Source organism: Sturnus vulgaris, chromosome 1 (assembly GCF_052056855.1).
Source record: "Sturnus vulgaris isolate bStuVul1 chromosome 1, bStuVul1.hap1, whole genome shotgun sequence".
NCBI classification, from domain to species: domain Eukaryota; kingdom Metazoa; phylum Chordata; class Aves; order Passeriformes; family Sturnidae; genus Sturnus; species Sturnus vulgaris.
The window spans coordinates 9,195,842-9,220,023 of record NC_142243.1 but is presented as its reverse complement, the minus strand read 5'-3'; the positions used below and the strand labels follow the sequence as shown (position 1 = coordinate 9,220,023).

Sequence of the window (24,182 nt, the reverse complement as noted above, 5' to 3'; positions counted from 1 at the left end):
GAATTATAACCATAATCTTATTTATTTTCAGAAGGAATACTCTTGCTGCAGGGTATAAGGCAAGAGGAATTCACTTCTGATACCTGTCTGCTCTTGGCCTAGGCTACAGGGCACATGTGGCACATGGAAAGTGCTTGGCTGATATTATTTTTAAACAAAAGGTTCATGTGTTTCATGAGGATCACGTAAGGAAAACGTGGCACCATTCCCGACTTCTGGAGTCAGAGAATGACCAGTTAGACTGATTTTTTTCCGTGTATAATATTCTCATTTATTTGGTCTGGTGTTCTTAGTACTCCTGGGATAAAATATCTGTATTTTTCTACTTTTTGTCTGGGTTTTGGGCAAGTGCCTGAATAATGGCAATTTCATAGACACCCTTTCACCATTCAAATTTTCCCTCAGGGAACTGAGGAAATACTATTTTTTGAATAGAACTCTTAAAATGTCTTTTCATCTTTCTTTCTTGATTATTAGCAGTGTAAACACATCAGTGCCCCCCCAAAAATAAATTCAAGAACGAATGTTTTCTGTTAAAGCACTGTTTTTCCCAGAATAGAGGGATCCTTAGGTGGTCCTTGCAGAGGCAGATCCCAGCTGACCACTTCTCCCGCAGAATTTTTCCAGAATGATCTTGGACTTTATTTCTTTGCACTTACTTTTGGGCTATCCTGTATTTAGTGCTAGTTTTAGAAAATCAGGCAGTAGCGTGTCCAAGGTGGCCTAAAATAACCTCCAGTCTTGTGCTGGTGGCTGCTGCTGAGAGCTGACTCAGGCTGTGGGGTTAGCATGCACTGCTGGGAGTGTGCTTCCTTCAGCGTGGCTCTTCTCACTCCTTGTTCCCAGCAGCAGGAACTGGAAATTGCTTTCCTGCTCTTTATCTTTTTCTCTTGACTGCTTTTAGCAGGCAAAGCAGTGGTGGCTGGTGTGCACCAGCCCCTTGCCCATGGACAGGCAGTGCCCCAGTCCTGGCATTCCAGCTCCTCTGCTTCTCCTTGCCAAGCAGTGCACTGGGAGGGGAGAGAGGATGGGAAAGAAACCAAGCCTGATGCTGGCCCATGAAGGTGGGTGGTTAAAAATGCTGAAGTCACCTGTTCCAACAGTCCCTCTCTACTGGATTTAAAACTTTGTATTTATTAGAGCAAGTAATAAGCAAATAGGCAGTTCCTAGCACGCCTGTAAGTCATTTTACAGAAGCTCTGAAATACCTCCGCACACACCTCAGAGTCTTGTCACTCAGCCTCAGCCCTGTGACAGTCATTCCTGCTCTTTTCCAGGCGTGGAAGGAGGATGGCAGCTTGGCTGGAGATGGCCAGGCTGCTCATCCCAGCTTCCCACCAGCAGGGATTTTGCCTGCACTAGTCAATGTCCATGCTGCTGCCAAATGGTGTTAGCAGCCTCAACATTATTCATCCTAAAGACAGACTCCTTATTTGACTCTCTAATGCATTCCATATGGTATTCCAGACTCATATTTCTGAACTTTGATTTTTCTTTTTTTAGGTTTAGCTTTTTATCTTCAGTACTAACAAGACTATGCTGCATATTAAGAAAGTGATACTGTTATAGACTGTTGCTCAGTCAGTGACAGGAAGCTGATTCAATGTCAGTCAAAACTAAAATATTACTGAGAAATGGCCAGGTGGAACGTCTTTAAATAATTATTTTAAAGTATGGAATTAATATTTCTTAAAATTCAATATTTAAAAAGACTAGAGGGGAAAAAAATGACTCTCAGTTCTCAGATGAGTACTAAAAAAATCTTCAGCATAAAAGAAGTTCCTATTCGTGTCCACTAAGAGAATGACTGTTAAAAAATCTTAAAATATAAACACTCAGAATAAATATAGTGGCAGGTAGGACCAACAAAATTTTGTTTTTCAGATCAAAATTCAGATTAGCTCCTACAGTGAAGTACCACCACAAGAAGCCACGGCTCTTTGGTGAAGCCATCCAGATAGGTCTTCTGGTACTTTTTTTTTTTTTTCCTAACATGTGAATCTGTGGGATAAAGCACCAAATGAGAAAGACTCTTATGATTCTAACCCAACACTTTGGCCTGCAAGGTATAATCTCTGTGTAGCTCCCATTGTTTAATAAAAGCTGATTACTGAAATTAAATTCTTCAACAGATTTCATCCGTTCAGCTTCTGTTTTCAAGAGCTTTGGATATGTGTCTCGTTACCCATGTATATAATATCTTTTCCCTTTAAGGTACATTTCTAGGTGTAAAGCTGAAATGTGGTTATTTCAGAATTTAGAGTGAAAGCCAGGCTGCCTCATTTAGGTACCAAACTGCTGTATGCTGCACATATTCCCCAAGGATGTCATCCACTTCATTTCACATCATCGAGCTTCTTGAGAGACAGGTGAAGACATACCTACACAGGGAGGTTAGACACCTTCTTTCCTCCACTGATTAGAAGGGACCTTTGAAGACTCCAGAAGGCAGCCCAGACTGTAAAATATCTCCCTGTTTCACTGAGATATGCCAAACAAGCAGGATGTTCAGGGTTCCAGCGTGTCTTGTGCTGCTCTGCTGACAGGCAGTGTGTCTAGGATCTTCTGTCTGTCTTCTGCTTATTACTGTGGGCCTTGGAAAGTGAAGCAGGAGATGGGAGAGACCTTACTCAAGTTGGTCTGAGCACTTTTAACTCTCACATGCTGCAAGAGTGCTCTCTGTACCAGAAATGAGAGATAGCACTGTCCATCATCCTCTTGATGGCCTGGTGGATCATCTTCAGGCCTAGAAGCAGCAGAGAAAGATAAATAATGCACAGAAGAGAACCTAACTCTTAACTTGCAGCACTCAGGAGTAGGGAAGACTGCTGGTCCAAACTCAGTTTTTTGAGCATGTGTTCACTGAATGGTTTTAAAGTCAACATAAATCTGAATAAAGGATCTCCTTCCCAAAAGTCCTAGATGCTGGTTTCAAACTCTGCTTCATTCTCTGATTTAGATGTGTATTAAATACTATTCAAGCTGAGCTCAAGCGTAGCCAAACCTTTGAACATTCTCTAGGGGAGATCAACTGAGTGGCCATGCCACTGTACTCGAGTTTGGAAAGAAAAAGAGGCTGGGTGTGGCATTTATCTGCCCAGAAAATACACTTACTGCTGGGAGCATGCTGCAGTTAAGCATCCAGGCAACTTTCCATCTACAGAGAAATGCCTTGCAATTTTATTGTAGTGCTCATCACTCCTGAAAATGAGCAAACTGGCCATCATTGCCTGTGTTCTGATCTAAGTAAATTTTAGGTGGATTGAACCCTACCTTACTTGAGATTTTACTGGGGATTAGATTGACATTTAGGTTTAAAGAGTGCAATTCCCTATGTCAGTCCCATTTCTGTACTGTATATTATTCTTCATTTTTGCAGAAAATTATTCAATTGAATTAATCTGACAGGGCTGACTGGATGTCCATTATAGTGCTGCATTACAATTGCTAAACAGAGTATTGGAAGGGCACTAGGTACAGTCTGGTAAAGACAATACTTAATTTGAATGATGGCACTAAGGGAGCATTTCAGAGTTCAGTAAGTGGATTTCCAAAGGCACTTGGCAACTGGGAGGAGGAAAAGTAGGTGAGAGCAACTTCTTGTGAGACTGACATTACCTCAGCATAACACTGAACTACATGTTGTTCTCCTTGGGCTGAGAGCAGGCTTGGCAAACAGCAGCAATCAAGCCATCTGTATAACTGCATCAGATTTCTTGCTACCAAAACGGTTCAATTTATGCAATTGTTTTGACAGGCATGTTGGGAAATACAGAACATATAGTTTTCATCATTGTTTACTTCTGTTTTTCCTCTTGTTCCCTTTGACATTGCCCACTGGCTCATATTAGTTTGAGCTCCATTTAGCTCAGCATGCAGAGCTGGCCATGCTGCCAGTGTTGCTCCCCACAGAACTCCTCCTGTGCCTTCATTTACATGTTTCCTTTTTGTTCTTTAACCAGAAGGGGAAACTTTGAGCCTTGAATGCATAAATCATTAGGTCCAGGTCAAAAATAGGCCATTATTCAAAATGTTTGTTCTCACTCATCAGATTTGTAGTTAATCTTGGGAATTCCTTGAAAACGTGGAATCCATTTGTAACATTGTTCAGAGGATTGGAGCATGAAGCTGAACTGGTCTTGATATCAGCATCCAATATTCAGCACTACTCTACTGTTAAAGTGGTCTAACTTAGGTCATTCGTGAAGCAAGTCTGGTCCATAAGACTCTGGTCTCCTATTCTATTTGCCCACAGCAGGCTTTTAGCAGGACTTCCAACTCACCAGTGAAGCAGAAGTTAACTTCACTGGGATCAGGGTGCTCCAAACATGCTCTAAAATCAGCAAGATGTGCTCTAAAACCAGTCAGAGCTCCTGTGCTAAGAAAGTTGGGAACAAAATTTTTTATAGGGGAATGGGCAAAGTTTTTAAGTTAATTTTCAGGTTGCATAGTATTTGCTACTACATCTCCTCCATATTTGGTAGGGAGTGGTATATAGAGCCAATAATGTTGGTGTTTCTGTTCTTACATCCAGAATGGATGCAAGTCAAATAATAACATTATTAACTTTTATATTACAATGCCAGGCACCTGCCAAGGAAAGTTGTTGTAATTGCCTTCATTTTATGAGCAGTGGAATTTCAGGTCAGGAAGATGTCTTGACCGGGGTAACTTCATAGACCTCTCCCAGATGAAGATATATTCTGTTCCTCATTAGTTATTTATTTAGCTGCAGGTATTCTCTCATTTATTTATAAAACCACTGAAAACAGTGGGATTGTATAGACAGATTAAAAGAATGGCTAGCATTATTGTACATTTGGTAGCAGGAACTAAGGAGAAACTCACTTAATGGGATTGTTCTAAGTTGTGCCAACTTCCTGGGAACAGATTTTAAAAATTACTTCTCATCACTGTATTTTTCCTTTAAATTAAAAAGTTAATTCTTAATAGTCAATAGCAGAGGAAGATTATCATTCAGTGTTCTATTATTTAAATTACCTCTGTAAGTGGATTGTTCCTTAAAATATTTCTGTTTTCAGCTTCCTCACTGGGAGGGACCTAGACACTGGAAGATACAAAATCTTATTTTCACCAGACAATCTAATTTTCTTGTATTCAATGTCCAGTACACTTTGTGGAAACACTTTGATAGTTACATAAAGTTGGGCTTCCAAATCCACTCCTGAGCATTTAAATGGATTGCACTAATTTTCAGAAGTGCTTTGCAACACATTAAAGTTAAGAGATATTTATTCCTGTGTTTTCATTTCAGATTCATCTCTAAAAAATATATCTTTATAGCCTAGATCCTGCCTTTTTTGATGTGTTTGTTTTGTTTGTTTGGGATTTTTTTTGTGTATGTTAGACAAAACTCCTGAGCCGATTGTCTCAGGATTATTTTAGGTCAACCAAATAGATCTGATTTGGATGATTTATTTTTGGTATGATTAAACTGGATACAGAAGTTTTCAAGTCTATGTCATGATGTTAAATCATGACATCAGAGTCTTGAACTGAGCTGGGGAGTAATTTCTTCTGAAGGGATAATGCAGTACTACCATATAATATTTGCTATTTTTAGCAGAGATATAAGCCATATTCTCTAAGAGGTATAAAAGTACAAGAGCCATGCCCTGAAAAGTGAGATCAAACAAAAGCAGTAGTGAAATATTTTGCAGATGACACTCTGAAAGACTTTAAAACTATATCCATCAATCTATATAAACCCCAAAGGAAATATTTATATTTAATTTCCTATTTATTTATTCATAGTCATTAGTGTGTCAAAGTATATTCTACTAATAATATGAGGTACAGATTGCCTTCTGAGTGAGACAGAGTTCTGGTACTGGTTCAGTGGTACAGATTCAGAGTCTGAATCTGTGAACTAAAAACATAACAATTAGGGTAGCACTCACAGGCAGAGATGATATTTGAAAATAAAGCAATGGAAAGAAAAATATTATACTTGAATTTTATATACTTTCTGACTCTTTTCATCTTCTAAGAGAACTGGAGACGGAAACTTAAAAAGGACCTCAAAAGAATTAGTTTAAACAGTGAGATGTATCAAATTTTCTTTTAGCTGCTATTATTACAGTTACCTTGAAAGAAGATGGAAAAGAGAAATCTACAGCAAATGGAATGAGAGCCAAGGTAGGAAACCCAAAGTAAGCACTGCCTCAAGATCTCAGCTGGCAACATCTATATCATCTGCAAAAAGGTGCTCTGCTATCCAGAGCTGACTCTTCCTAAGCCCCAAATCTATACCAAAGTCAATCAAGGCAATCAAAAAAAGTAGTGGTAAAATCAAATCATAGAATCATAGAATATCCTGAGTGGGAAGGGACCCATCAGGATCACTGAACTCCAATTCCTGCCCCTGCACAGGACACCCCAAAAATCATGTGCCCAAGACTAATGTCCAAAATCTTCTTGAACTCTGACAAGAGTGCTGTGACCTGGGGAGCCTGTTCCAGTGGCCATCAAGCAGGGTATTAAAGGCACTGCAGAAACCATTCGTTTTCTTGGACATAGAAGGGTTAGCCAGCCTCAAGAGAACTTGGAAAACATAAATAGCGTCCATGAGAATTCCTTTTTCTGCTTTTTTTTTTTTTTTCCCAGCTCATGCTTTGTATCTCAGAGGCCTGTGTAAATTGTGATTCCTCTTTTAAGGATTCACTGGTACTGGTGTACTGAAATGCTTTATCACAGACTCCTGGAAGAAAATTCATAGGAACTGGACCTGTCCTGGCCCTAGAATGTGAGGGGCCACAGCCCAGGGACTCACTCTCTGCTGTAGAGCTTGGAGTGCCAGCAAGGCCCAGCACCAAAGGAGATCCCAGTTTCCCCACTGGGAACTGCAGTGACCATCCTGATAGTTCAGATGAAGCAGTGTGAACACTACTCATAATTTTTCTCCAAGTCTTTGGCATTGAATAGCTCAGTTGTCAGGATTGTCTAAAGAGTCTTCTTTCTATTGTTACCACTTCAGTCTGGAGTGTCTCACTATTTGTTCCTTATCTCAACACTTAGTTTTTATGTTTCTTTCTTGTCTAGCACTTCTCATTGAATTAATTTCATAGCTGTTGAACCCTCACAATCAATAGACAAAACATATTTCTAAGAAAAACACCACTCCCTAATACAGAAACTGAATTGAGCAGGCTGAAAACTAAGCAAAGTATGTGAAAGATCACAAACATCATCTGCTCTACAAATATCGAGTGCTTGCACTGAGCATGAGTGGGAGGGCCATGGGCAGGAGAACAGGTGATGTTTGAAAGTCCTTGTGAAAGCCTGAAATCAGATGGGTGATGTGGGTGAATGGTGCTGTTCAAGGTAGGTCAGTTTGGTTAGCATTGTGCTGGTGGAAATGGTGTGATTCTCTCCATGTAAACAAAGTTAAAGGCAATCACCATACAACCCCTGCAGCAATGAACAAAATGAAGCACTAAACAAAAGCAAAGCATTAATTGAGTGTGGAAAATCATGGCCTGGCATTTTAGAGAAAGATTTTGAATATTCTACTGTCCTACAACACAGCTGCCATACAACTGTAATAAACAGTGCTAGATTGTATCAGTGTTGGGAAGCTGGAAAAATTGCATTGGAAAATATCATGATTGTAATCATTCTTAATGGGAATCCTCAAATATGACTGTGGGATCAGTGATAGTATTGGTACCATAGAACACTCATCCTGCAGCTTTCCTGTGCTATTATGAATGAGAATTTCTTAGCCTATCAAACTGCATGTGAGTTTGTGAACCTTTGTGCTTGTTTGATGTTGCATGAGAGTTACTAAGACAGCCTTTGCCTGAATCAGACTTGCTGTTACAGTAAACCCCACTTGCTGACACCAATCATTTCTGTAAAATTTAAGCCAACCTCTTCGGGAGAAAAGATTTAATTAACACATAAACCCCAGAGTAACTATGACAATCTGCTTTCATAGTGATGGGAATAATCATGTTTCTATCCACTGTCAGTCCTTGAAATACAACAGTTTTATGCATAATCTATAGTACATTTTTTTTCCTTACACAATCAATCAGATTCTTTTGTTACTTTCACACAAGAACATTTCTGTCTTAGACATCTAGAAAAACTCTATATTTATCTGGTGCCTTGAGGGGCTACCTCTGGTTGTGTGACAGCAGGTCTCTTGAGCATTTTGGGCTAGTAGCATGAAGGGAAGCTGAGCAATTCCATCCTAACCAAGATCCACATGAGATATTCCATTATTTAAATAGAGGTGCCCTTAGGGCAGTGCATGCAGAAAAGGCAGTGCAAAAAAAAAACCCCAACCAAACAAAACAATGCAAACAAACAAAGAAAAGACACCCAAAAACAAAAAAGCAAACAAAAAAAAACAATAAAAAACCAAAATCAAAACCCAAACCTTCAGTATTAATTGCAGACAATAAATAAAATAGTGGCAATGAATTACCATGATGTAAAATTAGATTTAAAAACTTCAACTCTGAGTTAGAAATAGTGACCTTTGAAAAAAGCTTTGAAAAAAAAATCTTTTTCCCTTAGTTCAATTGAAAAGATTGTGTCTAATACTACATGCTTTTTTAGACACCTTCTTCTCCTACTTATTATAAATCCTTGAAGGAAAAAATACAGAATCTTTTTTTCCTGTGGGTTAATCTCAGCAAAGTTGTTTCTGCTTTGCCGTGGCATAAGTTAGATAAGGTTGTAAGATATAATTTTATGGTCCTTGGGGCTTTAACAATGTTGAGAATAAATCTATGATCACAATTTAGACAGAGAATGTTGGCTTTGTTGTTTTCACTGGACACTTATATAATTTCCACATCTTTTTATTTTCTTAATATTTTTGTATTTGGTTCCACAGTACTGAACAACAACTAAGCAAGGTACAATCTGTATATTGGGGATGGAATGTTCTTAATACCTCTTTAGAGTTGTAGGAACTCTAACAACCTGAAATTTTTGCAAATATAAATTTTGCATCTAGATAAGTGCTGTTTAAAATGATAGCAGTTATCTTGTGTTAGGCTTGATTGCAACCTGTTTTCTAAATTAAAAAATGTAAATGTGGCATTGACAAAGGTTAAAAAGATTTAAAGGGGGCTCTGTCAGCAGTGTATGCACACACCAAGCTAAATCCTATGTATCTAATCAGTGTCCTCTGGACTGTGTGTCTTGCTCCATTGTTTACTTTCAAATCCATAATAATTTTGTATCCTTTCACTGAGCAAAGATTCATTTTAAAATCTAATGAATTTAAAAATATGCTTTTCACTTGTCCATTTGATACCGAGCCTGCAATTTGACTTTCATTGTTTGTTTCCCTCCTTGTCTCGTCAATCCTTTTCTTTCTTTCTGTCCTTTTACTTTATTACATTTTTTATTGAGGACTGAGATGAACTGGTTGCTGCATCATGGGCCCATTACACTTCCTAACAATTCCATTTGCACCTTATTGTTTGTCTTATTGCTGGAAAATTCAGGTGATTCATCATGCCTGAAGAAGCACCTGATCCCAATTCCCTTGATATCACGATCACTATGTGACAGGAATACAGTTAGTGGTGGCTTTCAGACTCAAAGAGGCCAAGGTGATAACTCTTTTGGGACCTTTAGCCTCTCAAGTATTGATGAGTTCCATTTTTTTAATGCTCTGTTTTCTTGCTCCCTTTCAACAGCCCCCTGAGTGTGGAAAAGGGCTTGGAGTTAATAAAGGAAGTGGCAGATCTCCTGAAGCTGCAGATGAGTGTCTTCGATGATGTCAAGTATGTACATGGGGTTTTCTCCTTTTTTTATTTTATTGGATGTCTCATTATTTTTGAATAGTTTGTCTTACAAGGAAATATCCTCTTTTTACTGTGGAAATTAAGGAGAGTGGGCAAGATGGAAAAAATATTGATGATCTTTGTAACATTCCCTACACGTGGAAACAAATTATTTTGAGAAAATTATATAGAATGAAATTTTTTCCTGCTTTCATAGAGAAGAATAATCTGTTCCAAATGCTATATAAATATTACTAACTTTATTTAACAGTTTCTTGGTAAGGAAAGTCTTCTGAAGGGTCATTATACCCAGCATTGCCAGGGGGAAAAAAGACATAGAGATGGATAAAAACTTGAGTGCCTGGCTTTGAGTCTGGCACATGGCACACTAGGTCATGCTTTTTGGTCAGCTGCTTATTTAACAAGTCACAGGGAGTTCAGCTATGCTGAGCACTGGTTTTCCTCCTATGATTCATACTGATGAATGCTCTGCATGTTAATCTCATGAACTAGGAGGTTATGATCTGCCACATCTAGTGAAGAGTTTTTGATTGAGGATTTTCTGAAGGCATTTTGGAAGAAACTTGTACTTCACAAAACTTCATCCTCTCTGTATAAAACAGAAGTAGTTTGATGTAAATGTAATTCAAAAGAAGAGCCAGCTGTGGGAGGGCTTTGAGAAAAGAAGTCACATCTTGGGCACACAGAAATAACTGATGTCTGGGCAGCATCCAGGAGGTTTGGGACTGCTTCCCTTGGCCCATGAGTTGGGTTGCTGAAGTGCAGCTTCTTTCTCAGCCTCACCTGTGCTGCCATCAGCTCCTGTTTGGTCTTCATTTACAGAATAGAATCCACTGTTTAATACTCTGTTTTAAATTGTAGTCTGATGATGTTTCCTCTTTAGTGGAAGTGTTTATTCTTGATTGTATTAAAAAAAAAATTTGTACCTCTTCTATTCCTGTATTTATAAGGAGAGATGGACTCCTGATGAGAAAATCTTTTCAGAAACCTGGAGAATACCAGGCATATTGGCTTTAGCTATTGAGAAGGAAAATATTCCCATATTTTGCTTGTTTTGATCAATGTCTTTTGGTTATATTTCATGAAAGGTGTGTTTTTATAAATACTGAGGCTTTAAATTGAAAAAAAAAGTTATATTCTATTATCTTTATGTAAAGAGAATTTGTACCCTTGACTTTGAACACTAGCAGATAAAGTATACTCCATTTTTAAAGGAGAGAGAAATCCCATGGAACAATTTCTTAGCTGGAACCATTGGATTCAGCTTCATTAACCTTTAAATACAAGAGCACTTTCACCTACCTTTCTAATTGTTATTATAAAACCTTTTGGTTATTTTTCATCATTTGATAAATCACAACACATTGCAGTTGATAGGCTGTAGATTTGTTCTCTAATGTAAAATATCCTTCCAGTGGTATAGCCAGCTGTGATGGACCTTTCTTTTAATGTGCAGAATTAGCTGCTTATTCTGCATCTATTAATATGCAGTCACGTGACTGTACTGAAAATATTTGTATGGTCAGTACCTTAAAAGTGTGATATGAAGTCCAAACAGGACTAAGCATTCTTTCTACCCATACAATGTTTTTATCAGTCTTTGTCTTTTTAAAAAATCTATAAATCTATGATTCCAATCAGTGAAGAATTCATCCATAGTAAATTTTCTTTGTTCAAGGGAATGAGATGCATCCACTCAGGTTAAACCCATAAAGGACTAAGGTGGAGCTGACCAGTAGATAAAGCAGTAGTAGAAGCTTTAGACAAAGGCCTTGCCAAAAAAAAAGAGTTAACACTGAATTTTTTGTTTTCTTGCCATTGCACCACTATCAGTGGAAAACAGTACGAATCTGAATGCTCTGGTCAGCTTCTCAGTGGCCTCATGGAGAGGGGTTTCAGGGAAAACCTGATGTCATGTCATAGCCACTGACATATCAGGAAATATTTCTCAAGAAATATGCTCCTTACTTGGGCTAAGGCATCAGGGTGATTTATTTTCTTTCATTAGCAGCTAAAAGTATCCTTTTTCTTAAAGATTCTTTTTTTTTTAATGGAGAAAATATGAGGAAAAAACTCTCAGTCAGCCTGAAGAAAGATGAATTATAAAAGGAGTAAGAATTTGTCATACTAGCCTACTTTAACTCTGACCTGAGTATTTATTTGCTTGGCCTAAAATTCTCAATTCTTTCTTTTCCCTCTAAGAATTCCCAATGGTTAGAAAGTAATAGTACAGACTTGGACATTTTAGATCATTGCTAGATTTCAGAGTAATAACATGTTAATGAGAATCATGTGGTTAATTTGAGAGTATAGACAAAGTCATCACATCAAATAGGAATAGTGCAAGAACTGAGGAGAGAGGATGAGTTCTTTTAAAGTTCTTTAAATTCTCGGAGTTTATTGTCCTTTTCTCTGAAAAAAAACCCAAAGAAAATTTAGATTTTAAAATTTGAATTTAAAAAATTGCTTCACTAATAAATTACTGCCTTTAGTTAGTTTTTTCTGCAAATATCTTTGACTCTTCTGTATATTTTAGTTCTTCCCTGTGCTTTGGAGTTAGGTAAGTGAACAATTGCTTTTGCCATGGATAGGAATCCAACACCCTGTGTTAGCTCTTGATTAGCTGGTGCTTGGTAGTAATCAGTTTATCTTATCTTCTTTTTCACAGTCCTGCCAACTTTAAGGATAGGCTTCAGTTCACAGGATATCCCCAGGCTTGGCTTGCAGAGCATTCAGTCCATCTCTACAGATGATTTGTTGTAAAGTTTGCATTGACATAAACTTTGCTTGCCCTGTGAAGCAGATGAGTGGGAATAGATTTAGGGAATTCAAAATTAGAAATATTTCAACGTTGAAGAAAAGATCCAACATGTCAGTTGTCACTTTTGGATACAGCCTGAATCTTTATGGAAGTAATAGTTATGCTTAATATGTTTTGTTAATGGTTATGTAGCTGTCAAATAAATTCCATTATTTCTTATTACATCATTAGAGACCATTAAAAGGATATTAGCATGCTGATGTAATTATGCAAGCAGACGTAAAATTACTATAGTTATGATTTTATAATCTAATTATGGGTGTCCAATGCCCCTGCTGATTGATTGTTGGACTGGTATCAGAGATTGAAGTCAGATGGGTACTAATGTTTAGGAGGGTTTGTATCTATTTTCTTAAAAAAAATATGACTTTGCAATTTGCAACATTGGCCTTCTTCATGCAATTGAGTTATTCACAACATGAGACTTAATCAAGAAACATCCAAATACAATAAAAATACCAAAATCTCTAAGCTTAGATTTGAAAGTAGTGGAAAGGACACAGAATTATTAGTCAAAGTCATTGATCAGAGCATAAATTACTTAACTGGTTTCTGATGAAAATACAAATAAATTTTGAATTTATATTTAATGTTCTCACATTTGGGGCATTTACTGCCAACATTGTAAAGGACAAGTTTCAGTTCTGACCTTGGGTGAATATCTGTATGGAAAGAAAACAGATTATTCTGATTTCATAGTATTTCAGGCCTTATATCCCCATTCTCAGCCTCCAGCTAAGAGTGAGATTTTCAGCTGAATATTACATTCTCTCTAGACTGATATGATTTTCCCAATTGCTGTTGAAGATCTTTCACTCTCGGTGTCTCTTTTTTCCCCATTTTGTTCTGCTTTAGCTTCCTCCACCCATTTGTCTTAATGGCAGTTTCTTCATTTTTGCCTTCTAATATACCAAAACTCAGTACCCAAAGAACTGAACTTTCAGGAGATGTGCTCATTTGACCAGCATTTCCATTTTCATGTATAATTTTTCAGCAGAAAACCTCTAGCAGAGCACTCTATATTCATTCCATAAAATTACATTAATCTCAATCTGCTGCTGTTGTTTTGAAGTGTAACAATTCACTATATAACCATATAATCTATATATATAATGTTGAGAGTGAACAGAACACTTAGGCTAAATTTGAAATGCTAATATAAATAGATTTTTTTAAGTTGAAAAGGCTGATTCTGATTATCTACTATAACATCCTGGATTGCAAAGCCTTTTCATTTGACCAGTATTCCCCTATCATGGATTGATGCATCTATATTGAGCATCCAAAGCTAAGTTAAAAGATCAAATTCCTCATCTTTCAGAGTCTACATTTCCAACACCCAAGATTCAGGCTGGTTGTTCAGCTTTCCCCTCACAGTGCTCCCTCCCCACACTGGGACTACAGGTGAATTCTGTGTTTATTTAAATAGTTTATTATATGAAAAATTCAGGTTAGCTGAAGGTATACAAGGAAACCATATGAAGACTTCAGCTGAAAAATATCTTTCAAATTTTGTAGCAGACACAGCAATGTAATTTGACATTTGGAAAAGAAAATACTATAAATTCAAGGTAATAACTAGTTTCAAAATTAAATGAAGCTTGACTTATAAGAAAAATGCTTTTATTTAGGTGATGAAAATAAACAAAACATTGACTTTGGACTGGACTCAAGCAATTTTTTTTGTTTTGTTTTGTTCAGGTGACCAATCTTTTGAATAACACTAATTATGATAGACTTCTGAAGTATTGAATCACATCTATATATTTTTCTACAGCCAGCTGTTTTATTTCATGAACAGAAAAGAAATCCTCAGTTAACGAGTAGCTCTTCAGTGTTTCATTTTATTTTCATTGTTCAATGTGTGACTTCAGGTTTTGTTTATTGCACTTTATTCAAATTCTGCTTTGAGGTCAGAAACCCCATTTCCTTCTGTTTTGGTTTGAATTTCTTTTTCCTATAGTGCTCTTCACTGCACTATCAAAATGCTTGGCAAACATGAATTGATACATTTGACTCATATGAGATATGGGGTTTTATTAGGACCATCCAGAGCTGGAGTTTTGCATGAAAAGATTCGTGTCAAAGCATTTGCCACTACGAGGTGTCCAGTGTGATGTGTCACTGCACAGCTGATTCAGCCTCTTCTGAAACTTACCCTGGCTGAGACAGGGATGACATTGGCTTCAATCTGCTGAGCATTCAATGACCTGAGCATTCAGCAGTTCCAGAAGTCAGCTCTCCATTCAGACAATGGTATTTGGCCTTTAACATCAATCAATCAATCAATCAATCAATCAATCAATCAATCAATCAATCAATTCCTGAAATTATTTTTCCTCAAATGAACTGAGACTGAGGCTAAGTCTGAAGTAGATGATTCCAGCAAAATTTAAAGTAACAGTAGGACCTTTAAATCTTTGTTATTCCATACTTCATTTGCAACATACTTCCTGAAGTCTGATAAAATTGAAATTAAGGCCCCTGAAAATATTGGTCTTCTCTACTACTTGACCACCATTCATCTTAGGATTTCAAGGATCCTACTGAAAAAACACTTTTAAAAGGAAGGCTGCATTTCTGTATTTGAAGTAAGATTGATTTTTCCTGTTATACAATAGCATGTCCATAGTGTTAATCATGGTTTTTTAATAGTTTTGTGTAAAAACCGATTTTAACAAAATCTTGAATTTGGAAGGCTTATCATGAGGACAGTTACAATCAGATTCTTTTCATACATCAAATCTCTTGTTTCCAAGTGCTTTGGTTGGAGACATTTTGCACCTCGTTTTCAAAGAACAGGCCTTACACAACTGAACACTGCTATCATTATCTCTGCTCTTAGGAAGAGCTGGAACGGTTGGGCTGGAATAAATACAATCTGAAAAGCCAGCCAACCATCCCAGTGAAAAGAACTTGAATTGAGGAAGATATCTGGAAATCAAACCAAGTGGTGAAAGTTTGGAGAAGCTTAAAACACTTTCAAATTGGAAGTGTTGGGCAGGCAGAGTGGTGAGTGGAGCTCCCAGCCTCACCTATTATAAACATGTGCATTGGCTGCAGTGTCCTAATCATGCACTATAGGCATTGTTCATTGTTTGTCATGTTACTTTTATAACACCTGAAAAATTCAATCAACCAGTTAATCATATTCAGTCATCCAGAACCTAAACACTGGAACAATAGTTGGTATTTTCACTCCATTGTGCTGATGGGTTATGACATGTGGTGTATGTATGCTCTAAATGTGAACAATTCAGGAAATTATTGAGAGGCAGGGTAGTGTGAGGGAGGATTATTTAACCACTGAGCAGTCCTAGGACAGGTAGCACAGGTCTTGTTAGGTTTGCATTTGAAAAGTTCTCTCCACTGTGCAGATTCTCCATGACTCCATTCTCCTTGATTTGGTGTCATTAATCTTTTCTTGTGTTGTATGTTAAACATCTGTGGATTAGTATTCTTGGAAAGATTTTTTCAAGATTGGCAGATTCTGGATTCTGCTGTCTATGTCATTTAGATTTATTGAGAGGAATGTTCTATAACTCATCCTGCTCTCCTTAAGATGCTGTAATATTAACTAGAAATACACAATTTTTTTTTATTTTCACTCCATTTATTGCCCAGAAATTAAGCAAGATTTGTATTTCAGTTTGAACTGTACCATGTTTAGTCTCAATAAAAAGATAGACTTTTGAAGAAAGTTGAGCAGTATTTGTCATATTCTCTGATTTTAAATCGCAAACAAATAACTATAGTTATTTGACATAATCTTGTTTAAAGTGTTATAAAAGCATAACTCAGAAATAATGGAACCCCTTTTATACAAACTTGACTTCTCCCACAGATTTAATGAGTCTGTGAAACAAATTATGTGAAAAATGTATTGCTGTAGCTCATTGCATGCAGACATTTATAAGAAATTACATTGTGTTTTCTGGTACATATTGTCTTATTTGACAACTAATTTATAATATAAGATTCATCACTTTTTAGAGGAATGATGATAAGGAAAAAAAAAGGTGAAAATTTAAACTATGCATTTCCTTACTTTGAAATGAGTGGTTCCACAACCTTAGCATTACATTAGTCTTCTGGCTTTTCCCCCTGAGGTACTATACATTTTGTGTTCTTTTCTTAAATGAATGTGCATATAACCAAGATAATTTTGCCTTCTCCACTGTAACTTTCCTGCTAGAAAAATATAAAAATCATTAAAATAATAGGAAGTATTTTGGCCTGCAGCATTTTATAAATTCCAGGTTACAAAAGAGAAAGACCATAAAAATCTAAGGAGATTCTTATAAATAATATGATGGTGCTTGGCTTTCCATTACAACATTTCATCTCATTAAAACAGAGGATTTGCACTTTTGTAGTCAAAAGCAGAATGAATCCACTATTATTGATACATTTCCATTAACTCCCAGGTCTCTGCTCAAGAGGAGGTTTTTACAGGCATGTGCAATTCTGAAGTCCATCTTTTTTTAACTTCATATTTCTCTACTACTCATCTCTGTGTGACTGAGAATGCCATAATTTTCCTTTTTAAGAAAATCAAAGTTCATAACATTATAGGGTAGGCAGGATATACTCCTTTCTTTCAAGTAAGTCATTTAGTGTGTGCCATTGCATTTAATTTATATAACACTTCACATATTATTAACAGGTAATAATTTCTATTCTACAGATGGGTAGATTGAAACCCAAGGCAGTTTGCTTCATTTTCCCTAAAATGGTACAGGAACTTGATGACAGATATGAGAATAGAAACAGAGAACTGTGATTCTCACTCTTGAACTAAAGCTTCATCCACAAATAAAATTACTAATATTAGAAATGAAAAAAGGTTTTAATGTAGGGATTTGTTTAAAAGAATAACCTCTTAGAAGAGATATAAAAATTATTTTATGTCTATGTCTGTCTTGATCCTCCTGCCCTTGGCCACCTGATTCTCCTAGAGTTACAAACACATTTTTTTCTCTCATTTTGTGACCAGAGTGGTTGGATTTCATGAGTATTACAGACCTGCTGACCCAGTTGAAAAAGATAATTCTTTTGCATTTTAGTTACAGCCTAGCCAGTAAATATTGCATAAACAAGTCAATAAGTTGAATTACAACTTGCCTGTGGAAGGGTTTGTGTTCCTTAGGAGCCATAAAGACAGAGCAAATATACATTTGTAGGTGCAACTAAAAAAGCCCAATAAATTCCTCTTGCAGTGCCTCCTTTGCCAAGGAAATACCTCTACCTCACAGCTGGCAGGGATGCCTCAAGAACAAATCTCATTGATGTTATCAGAACTAAAGGAGAAGCCAACAGGTCCTTACGAGGACAAGCAGGAGAGGTCTGGTTGTAGCACTCAGAATTTTCTACCCTTTTCGAGCTAACACTGTAGCAAATTTGGGGTTTTTTTGTCTTTACTCGTGCTGCCTATTACTGATGCAAGAAACTTGTGTCCTACATGGATCCCATCAAAGCTGTGAGCATTCTGAACCTGTACCTCTGCAACAACCCTAACATGTGAGTCGTGCTCCTCATTAAGGATTAAAAGTCACTTGTGCAAGGGGAGCAAAAGGTGACTGTCATCCCAGCAGACAAATTTTCTACTTGCTTTCAGCCAGTTCCATTAACAACACAGGTGTGCAGAGGGTGAGCAGGGCTGAAGCCAGCAAAATGCATTGAAGGCTTACTGGGTGAAAATTAAAAATGTCTGCTGTTTGTAGATATAAAGGTATAAAGAAGGAGAATGGAAGTATAAATAGAATGCTTTCTCTTTTTTTTTATGACATAAATTTTATCCTTTAATTTAATCCTTGAGGAGTGGAAGAAAAATCACTGTACATTTAAGAAGCTTTTTGAGACCATTTTCCCACCCTCACAGGGTCCAAACACTTTGTTTTTTTTTTACCGTAAGAAATTATAGCACTTGTATGGTTTGTTCTTTTAAACACTGTAATTAAGAACCTTATTTGCATGGCAGGCAAAGCTGGCAACTTTCATGTACTCAGTGTGGTGAAAATGTCAAGTTTCATGGCTTGTGACAGATTAATAGAAAAATTATTTTAAAACTCTGCAAATTATTCATAGATATTGAGTAATCATCAAAAGTTGCATTTTGTGGAGAATAAAAATAGGGCAAACTGAGTGTAGCATCAATCTCTAAATTAAGCGTTGTCTCTTTTTAAAATCATTTAAATTGTAGGCTTAGCAAAATAATCTTCACCTCAGATGAAGCAAGTTGTAAAATCTTTAAAATACTCTTTCATCATCTTTTGCAATGTAAATTAGGATCAGTGTACTTAGCACAATTTTGATGCATATAGATTAAATGATTAATACAAAATTAATGATTAATGTAAAATAATTAAAGCTCCATCTTTTAGTATCGGTATCAGAGACCCACCAGACATGGAGTGCAGTTAATGGAAAGCATCCCCTTCTGGACCAGTCATCCCTTTTCTGTGACTTCAGTCTGGAAATTATTCTAATGACAGTAGTGTGTCAGGCATTTCATTATTTGAACACCTTGTCGTGGCCTCTTCTCTGCCCATGAAATGCTGCTCTGTGCAGTCACTCCTCAGCACTTATCATGCCAGGGGAGAGAAGAGAGCACGACAAGGTGTCCAAGGCTTTACCTGATTTGTGAAGAATGTAACTTGCAGAAGTAAATCTGGGCTGCAACCATCAATTCCAGACCTAAGTTTTGTTTCCATGTAGCTACATTTGCGAGATGTGGTTGCTCTGAAACTGTCAATCTTTCTAATCTTTGTGGTCTACCTGTTATGTCTCCCAGCTGCCTGGTGAAAACCCCTCTAATGAAATTCAAGTGGTGATAGGAAATCAGCCACTACCTGGTGAGCACTGCAATTAGTGCCTTTCCCTTAGCAGGAATTTTGCTTTTCCACCTTGAGTACCTGGTCACTGTCAGACACCAGGTGTAATGCCAGCACAAGTCTTCAGCTTTCTCTCTATGCTGTGTTTTGTTTAGTGCAGGAACGCTTCAGAGAATGGTGCAAAATGTTCATGCTTAGCGTATATGAAGGATATAAACATTAATAGATAATATATTACTTGCTGTATTGCAGGGTGTTCTGGAACACTGTGCATCATTCTGCACTTTAGGGAGCATGTTGAGAGTTTCCTGAGAAGGGCTTGAAAAACTCATTTTGCTAAAACAGAAAAGGATTTTTTTAATTGATCACTGGCTGTGCATACATACCTGTCAATAGGAATGTGAGAATACATACAGCTCCACATTGATATTTCTGCAGCCCAGGTGCAAAGTGAAGCAAATCTTTGAACAGTAAAGATATTAAAGAGTGAGAGATGTGTGTCTTTCTAGTATTAAGTGTGAGTGATGATCAATAATTCTCTACTCAACAGTTCAGGGATGTTATTTTATAGCAGGTCAGCACAACACATCCTTTGCAAACTTTCCTGAATCTTCGAAGCTCAGTCAGGTACCTGCTCGTGTAATGTAAATACAGTATGATGCAATGCTTCACAAAATAAACTCTGGTCTAGAGTTCTGGTCAAAAATGTTGGTGAAACTTGATTCAAATGGCCAACTGATTTACAGCTACTCTGAATATTGGAAGGAGAACAAAACAGGCAGCATACACTTCTTAATCCATTCATGTTTTATGTGTCAATGTCCAGCTGCAATTTTCTGCCTTTGCTTTTCGCTGTAAATCATATTGTAGAAACGCACTATAGTACAAAAATTCCTCTGCTAATTATGTGCTTTTCTCCATTGATTTGATTTGACATAAGTATGTTTATATACCTCTAAATATAATATATAAAACATTTACAGCAGCATGAGCATCTTAATTTTTCCAAAATTGAGAAGGTGAAATGGAGGCTTCAGTGCAATATAAACAATGGACATAAGCTTCAAATTCCTAAACACAGAAGGCATAGAAATGTGTACACATTGCAAGTCATTAGTTCAAGCCTACCAAACGTTTCCTGAGACAATTACCTTCACTGCTATAAAATTTGCTTTGCACAGTCCTCTGGAGCGTTGCTAATTGCTTTTCTTAACCTCCAGAGATTAAAGGATTTTGAAATGAACATATAGACAAGTAGTGACTTTAATTTCAAATCTAAGCTTTATTAAGGCAAGCCCTATTTTATAAAATAGGGTCATTAAGAGAATGTTTCATGTTGGAAATAGCCAATCCTAATCTCCTCATCTTCCTCCAGTCTTGAGAAATTGCACTCTGCCTGTATCTTAAAAATGAGGTGCCACCTCAAATCATTTCCATCTGGCATCAGCTCTATGTCTCATCTTCAAGTGTACACAGACCCATGTTGGCACTTGTTTCTCAAATCCTTTTCCACTAGGGGGTATGATAGACTGTGACTGCCTCTCTCAGAGAACATGCAGTGTGATACTGTGATGCTGAAGCACACGAGGGAGAGGAACAGGCATGAAAAGCTTGGTGCATAATTTATGGAGATTTAAATCCTGTCATTCATAAATATAATTATAACCCACGGCTTGAAAGTGATATGGACCTTGCCATATTGATCACGCTCCAGCTCTGTTTATTCAGATCATTCATTTGTTGACAGGGAAAATATAAGAAGAATGCTGTTAGTCGTAAAACAATTAATGAAAGGAAATACTTCTATTTTACACAAAGAATATTCTTTGTTTCTCTGTGTGTTGTGCACCCTCCCACCTTCAGATGGGAAATATAAACCCAAGGGGAGGGGATATTATTAAATCAGCAATCAACCTTCAAGTCATTTTGGTATAAACACTGTAATTATTTCATCTCTAGTAAACAGAATAAAAGACAACAGCACATAAGGGTGACAATTTGCAATATGCTTTGAATGTCTTTGTTAAAAAACCCCTTATTATGACTGAAGGCAACATTTTTGTAAGTAAAAAAAATAGGCAAAAGTTGTGACACGCAAAGAGGGGATAATTAGTTGGTAAAGTTCAAATAATAAATTTAGCAGGTCATTGCAACAGACATTACATTTTGTGTGGGGAGAAGTCACTATTTATTAGCCTTGAAGCCAGAACTGCTTACCTTTATTAAAAAAACCCCTGTAAAACAGTATAAGAAAAAAGTGATAAGTGCAATTACATTGTAGAGTCCAGATACCTTCTAAAATTCATAATCTTCGCTTAAGTGAGTATAAGTTCATTTGTGTCAGAAAAAAATGACTGCAAATTTACCTGGGGGCAATTGTAGTAGCATGCAGCTCAGGGGAGGGATAGACAAAAAATGCTGTCTAACCTTTGCAAGCCCAGTTGCAGCAGATGTGGGTGAGGTTTCAGCCTGGCCATTGTGGCTCCCGTGTTTTCTCCTGCCCAGCTGGGTGAGTGCTGGTACCAGCCAGGAGTGATGCCTCTGCTCCCCCAGCACCTCCATGGGAATGCTTTGCTTCCAGTTCATCCCCTGATACACAAATGTGTGCATTTCACTGAGCCCCTGTATTTAGAGCAGTTTGAAGACTATTGCCACTCAGGCTGGGCAGGTTTCAGAGGGTCTGACACAGGAAAGCAGTCTCATCTACCCAACTTAAAGTTCCTGTCAGGGGTGAATTTTATACATCTTGGAACCTTTTTTCAGGCTGATTGACCTCTTGTTAAAAAGTCTTTTAAAAATATTTTGCAGTCAAATAATTACTGGTTTTGTTTAAATGTTCTCATCCAACACATAATGAACAGTGAGGAATTCCCTAAAGGGCGTCTTTTGTTATTGAAATATTTATTTATTGAGTGCTTTTGCCAGAAGCCCCCCATGAGAAAAATCTCATTTTATGAACTCCTGAAGCAGTCAGTTCCCAAAACATCAAGCAGAAATGCAATTTTGACCAAGTAATCTCAAGGTCTTTTGTTTGCTTTTAAAAAAACAGAATGCCAATGTGCGAAAAGTTGTGACAAAAGCCGCTTTATTTTCTGTATTTTACAAATATTCCTGGTGAAGCCATGCTGATGTGGTGCTCAGGTGATTTCTTACATACAAGAATTCAATTGCTACAGCAGAGGAAAACAATGTCCCATAGAGCAGCATATGAGTGGGTGTTTTAAATTATTCTGAGATTTATTTTTTCCCTGCAAAAGGATGGTCTTAACTCAGTATTATCCCTCTTGCGTAAGGAATTTTTTTACTCGTCCTGTTTTTTGTTCTTGTTTTCTCTGAGCGGTGAGGAGAAATGACAGACTGGGATCTTCCCGTGTTCCTGGAGTATCCAGGTGGAGTCAGCAGAGAACAGTGGGATGGTGCTGACACTCCTTGGAAATGCCTGTCTCACTGCCTGGGCTGGGGCACTGAAATGATCCAGTTTTAATCTTTATGATTTTACTGACACCAGGAAATGCAGGGCTGCAGGGAGTGGGGCAGGACAGGACCAGTGGGAGGAAATGGGGAGTGGCTGAGACATAAAACATTCAGGTAGGGGAAGGAGGGAGGGAACCTTTTTGTCTTTGCCGATAGAGCCAAAATATAACTGCACTGTGGTTGGTATTTTGTGTTGGTTCTAGGGTCTCAGCTATAAAGGACTATGCAGTGAAGATTTGGGGGGAATATCTGAAATTGTTTTTTCTTTCCCTCCTATTTTGGTCATGCAAGAGCTGCATACTTGGGTGATGCTGCTTTTATTTAAAGCAGACTGCTAATGGCACTGAAAATATCTGAGCAGCTGGGGAGGAATCAGAATTTCTCTTCGGATGGCAACACAGAAAGAAGGGCAGTGCAAGATTAGTTAGAGTATCCTAAAACAGGTGCATTTTATGGTGGATTATATCAGGGTTAGTGACAGAATAGTCTGGAATTTGTAAACCAGTTATCTCAAATTAAAATTACTTTGCAATTGTTGAGTATTTTAATCTATAATACTAACACGATGTTGACAAAGGTTTTATAATTGCCTGGCATTATTAAAAGTGTTTCCTGACCATTAGTGGCCAGGCTTTTAGAGTGTCCTTTAACAATAAAATCTGTTTTCTTTTTCTCCCCTCCCCCTAAGAGTACTTCAAGAAAAATGATTGATTAATGGCAGTCCCTGTTAACTCCAGAATAAAATGTGAGCAGTGCATGCTTTGCTAGTAAAAGATGAAAGGATATTTCTTATTCTTATTCTTACTCTGATTCCCTTTGTGAGCTCAAAGAAAAGTCTTGTCGTTAAGAAAAGGGTTTTTTTCTGCCTGAAATGGAAAAAGTTTAAAGGTATTTCTATCTAGGATATATGTGATGCAATTAAGCACATTTCATTAAGTGCTCTCCATTCTATGATTGTAAGAGATTAACATGTTACTAAGAGAATAACTTAATACTTCATTTCAAGCCCTGCAACAAAATATTTTTCAAGTTATTTCTTTTTTGCAGCAATTTTTCAGATTTTAGTTCTCCTAAGCCGTGGCCATAGGAAGTCAAAAGCTGTTACATGTACTTTACCTTTTAAGCAGGCTTGCTTTTCATAGTATAAATGTAACTCTTTACACAGATAATATGAGTTTAAAAAACCTTAGGAACTTGCATAATATATATTATGTAAGTAAACTTTTTTAAAATAATGCCAATTTTTTGTTTTCTTGAGACCCT

The 24,182-nt window shown here is 37.2% G+C and overlaps 1 protein-coding gene across 2 annotated transcripts in view; it reads left to right on the top strand.

The window, feature by feature from the left end:
• PTPRN2 (protein tyrosine phosphatase receptor type N2) overlaps positions 1-24,182 on the top strand; it is a 637,088-nt gene that overhangs the window by 255,605 nt on the left and 357,301 nt on the right. For both annotated transcript variants that reach the window (XM_088159091.1, XM_088159088.1), the window contains exon 10: positions 9,684-9,770. In XM_088159091.1, the coding sequence (XP_088015217.1) occupies positions 9,684-9,770 (87 nt within the window). The remainder of the gene's footprint in view (positions 1-9,683; positions 9,771-24,182) is intronic.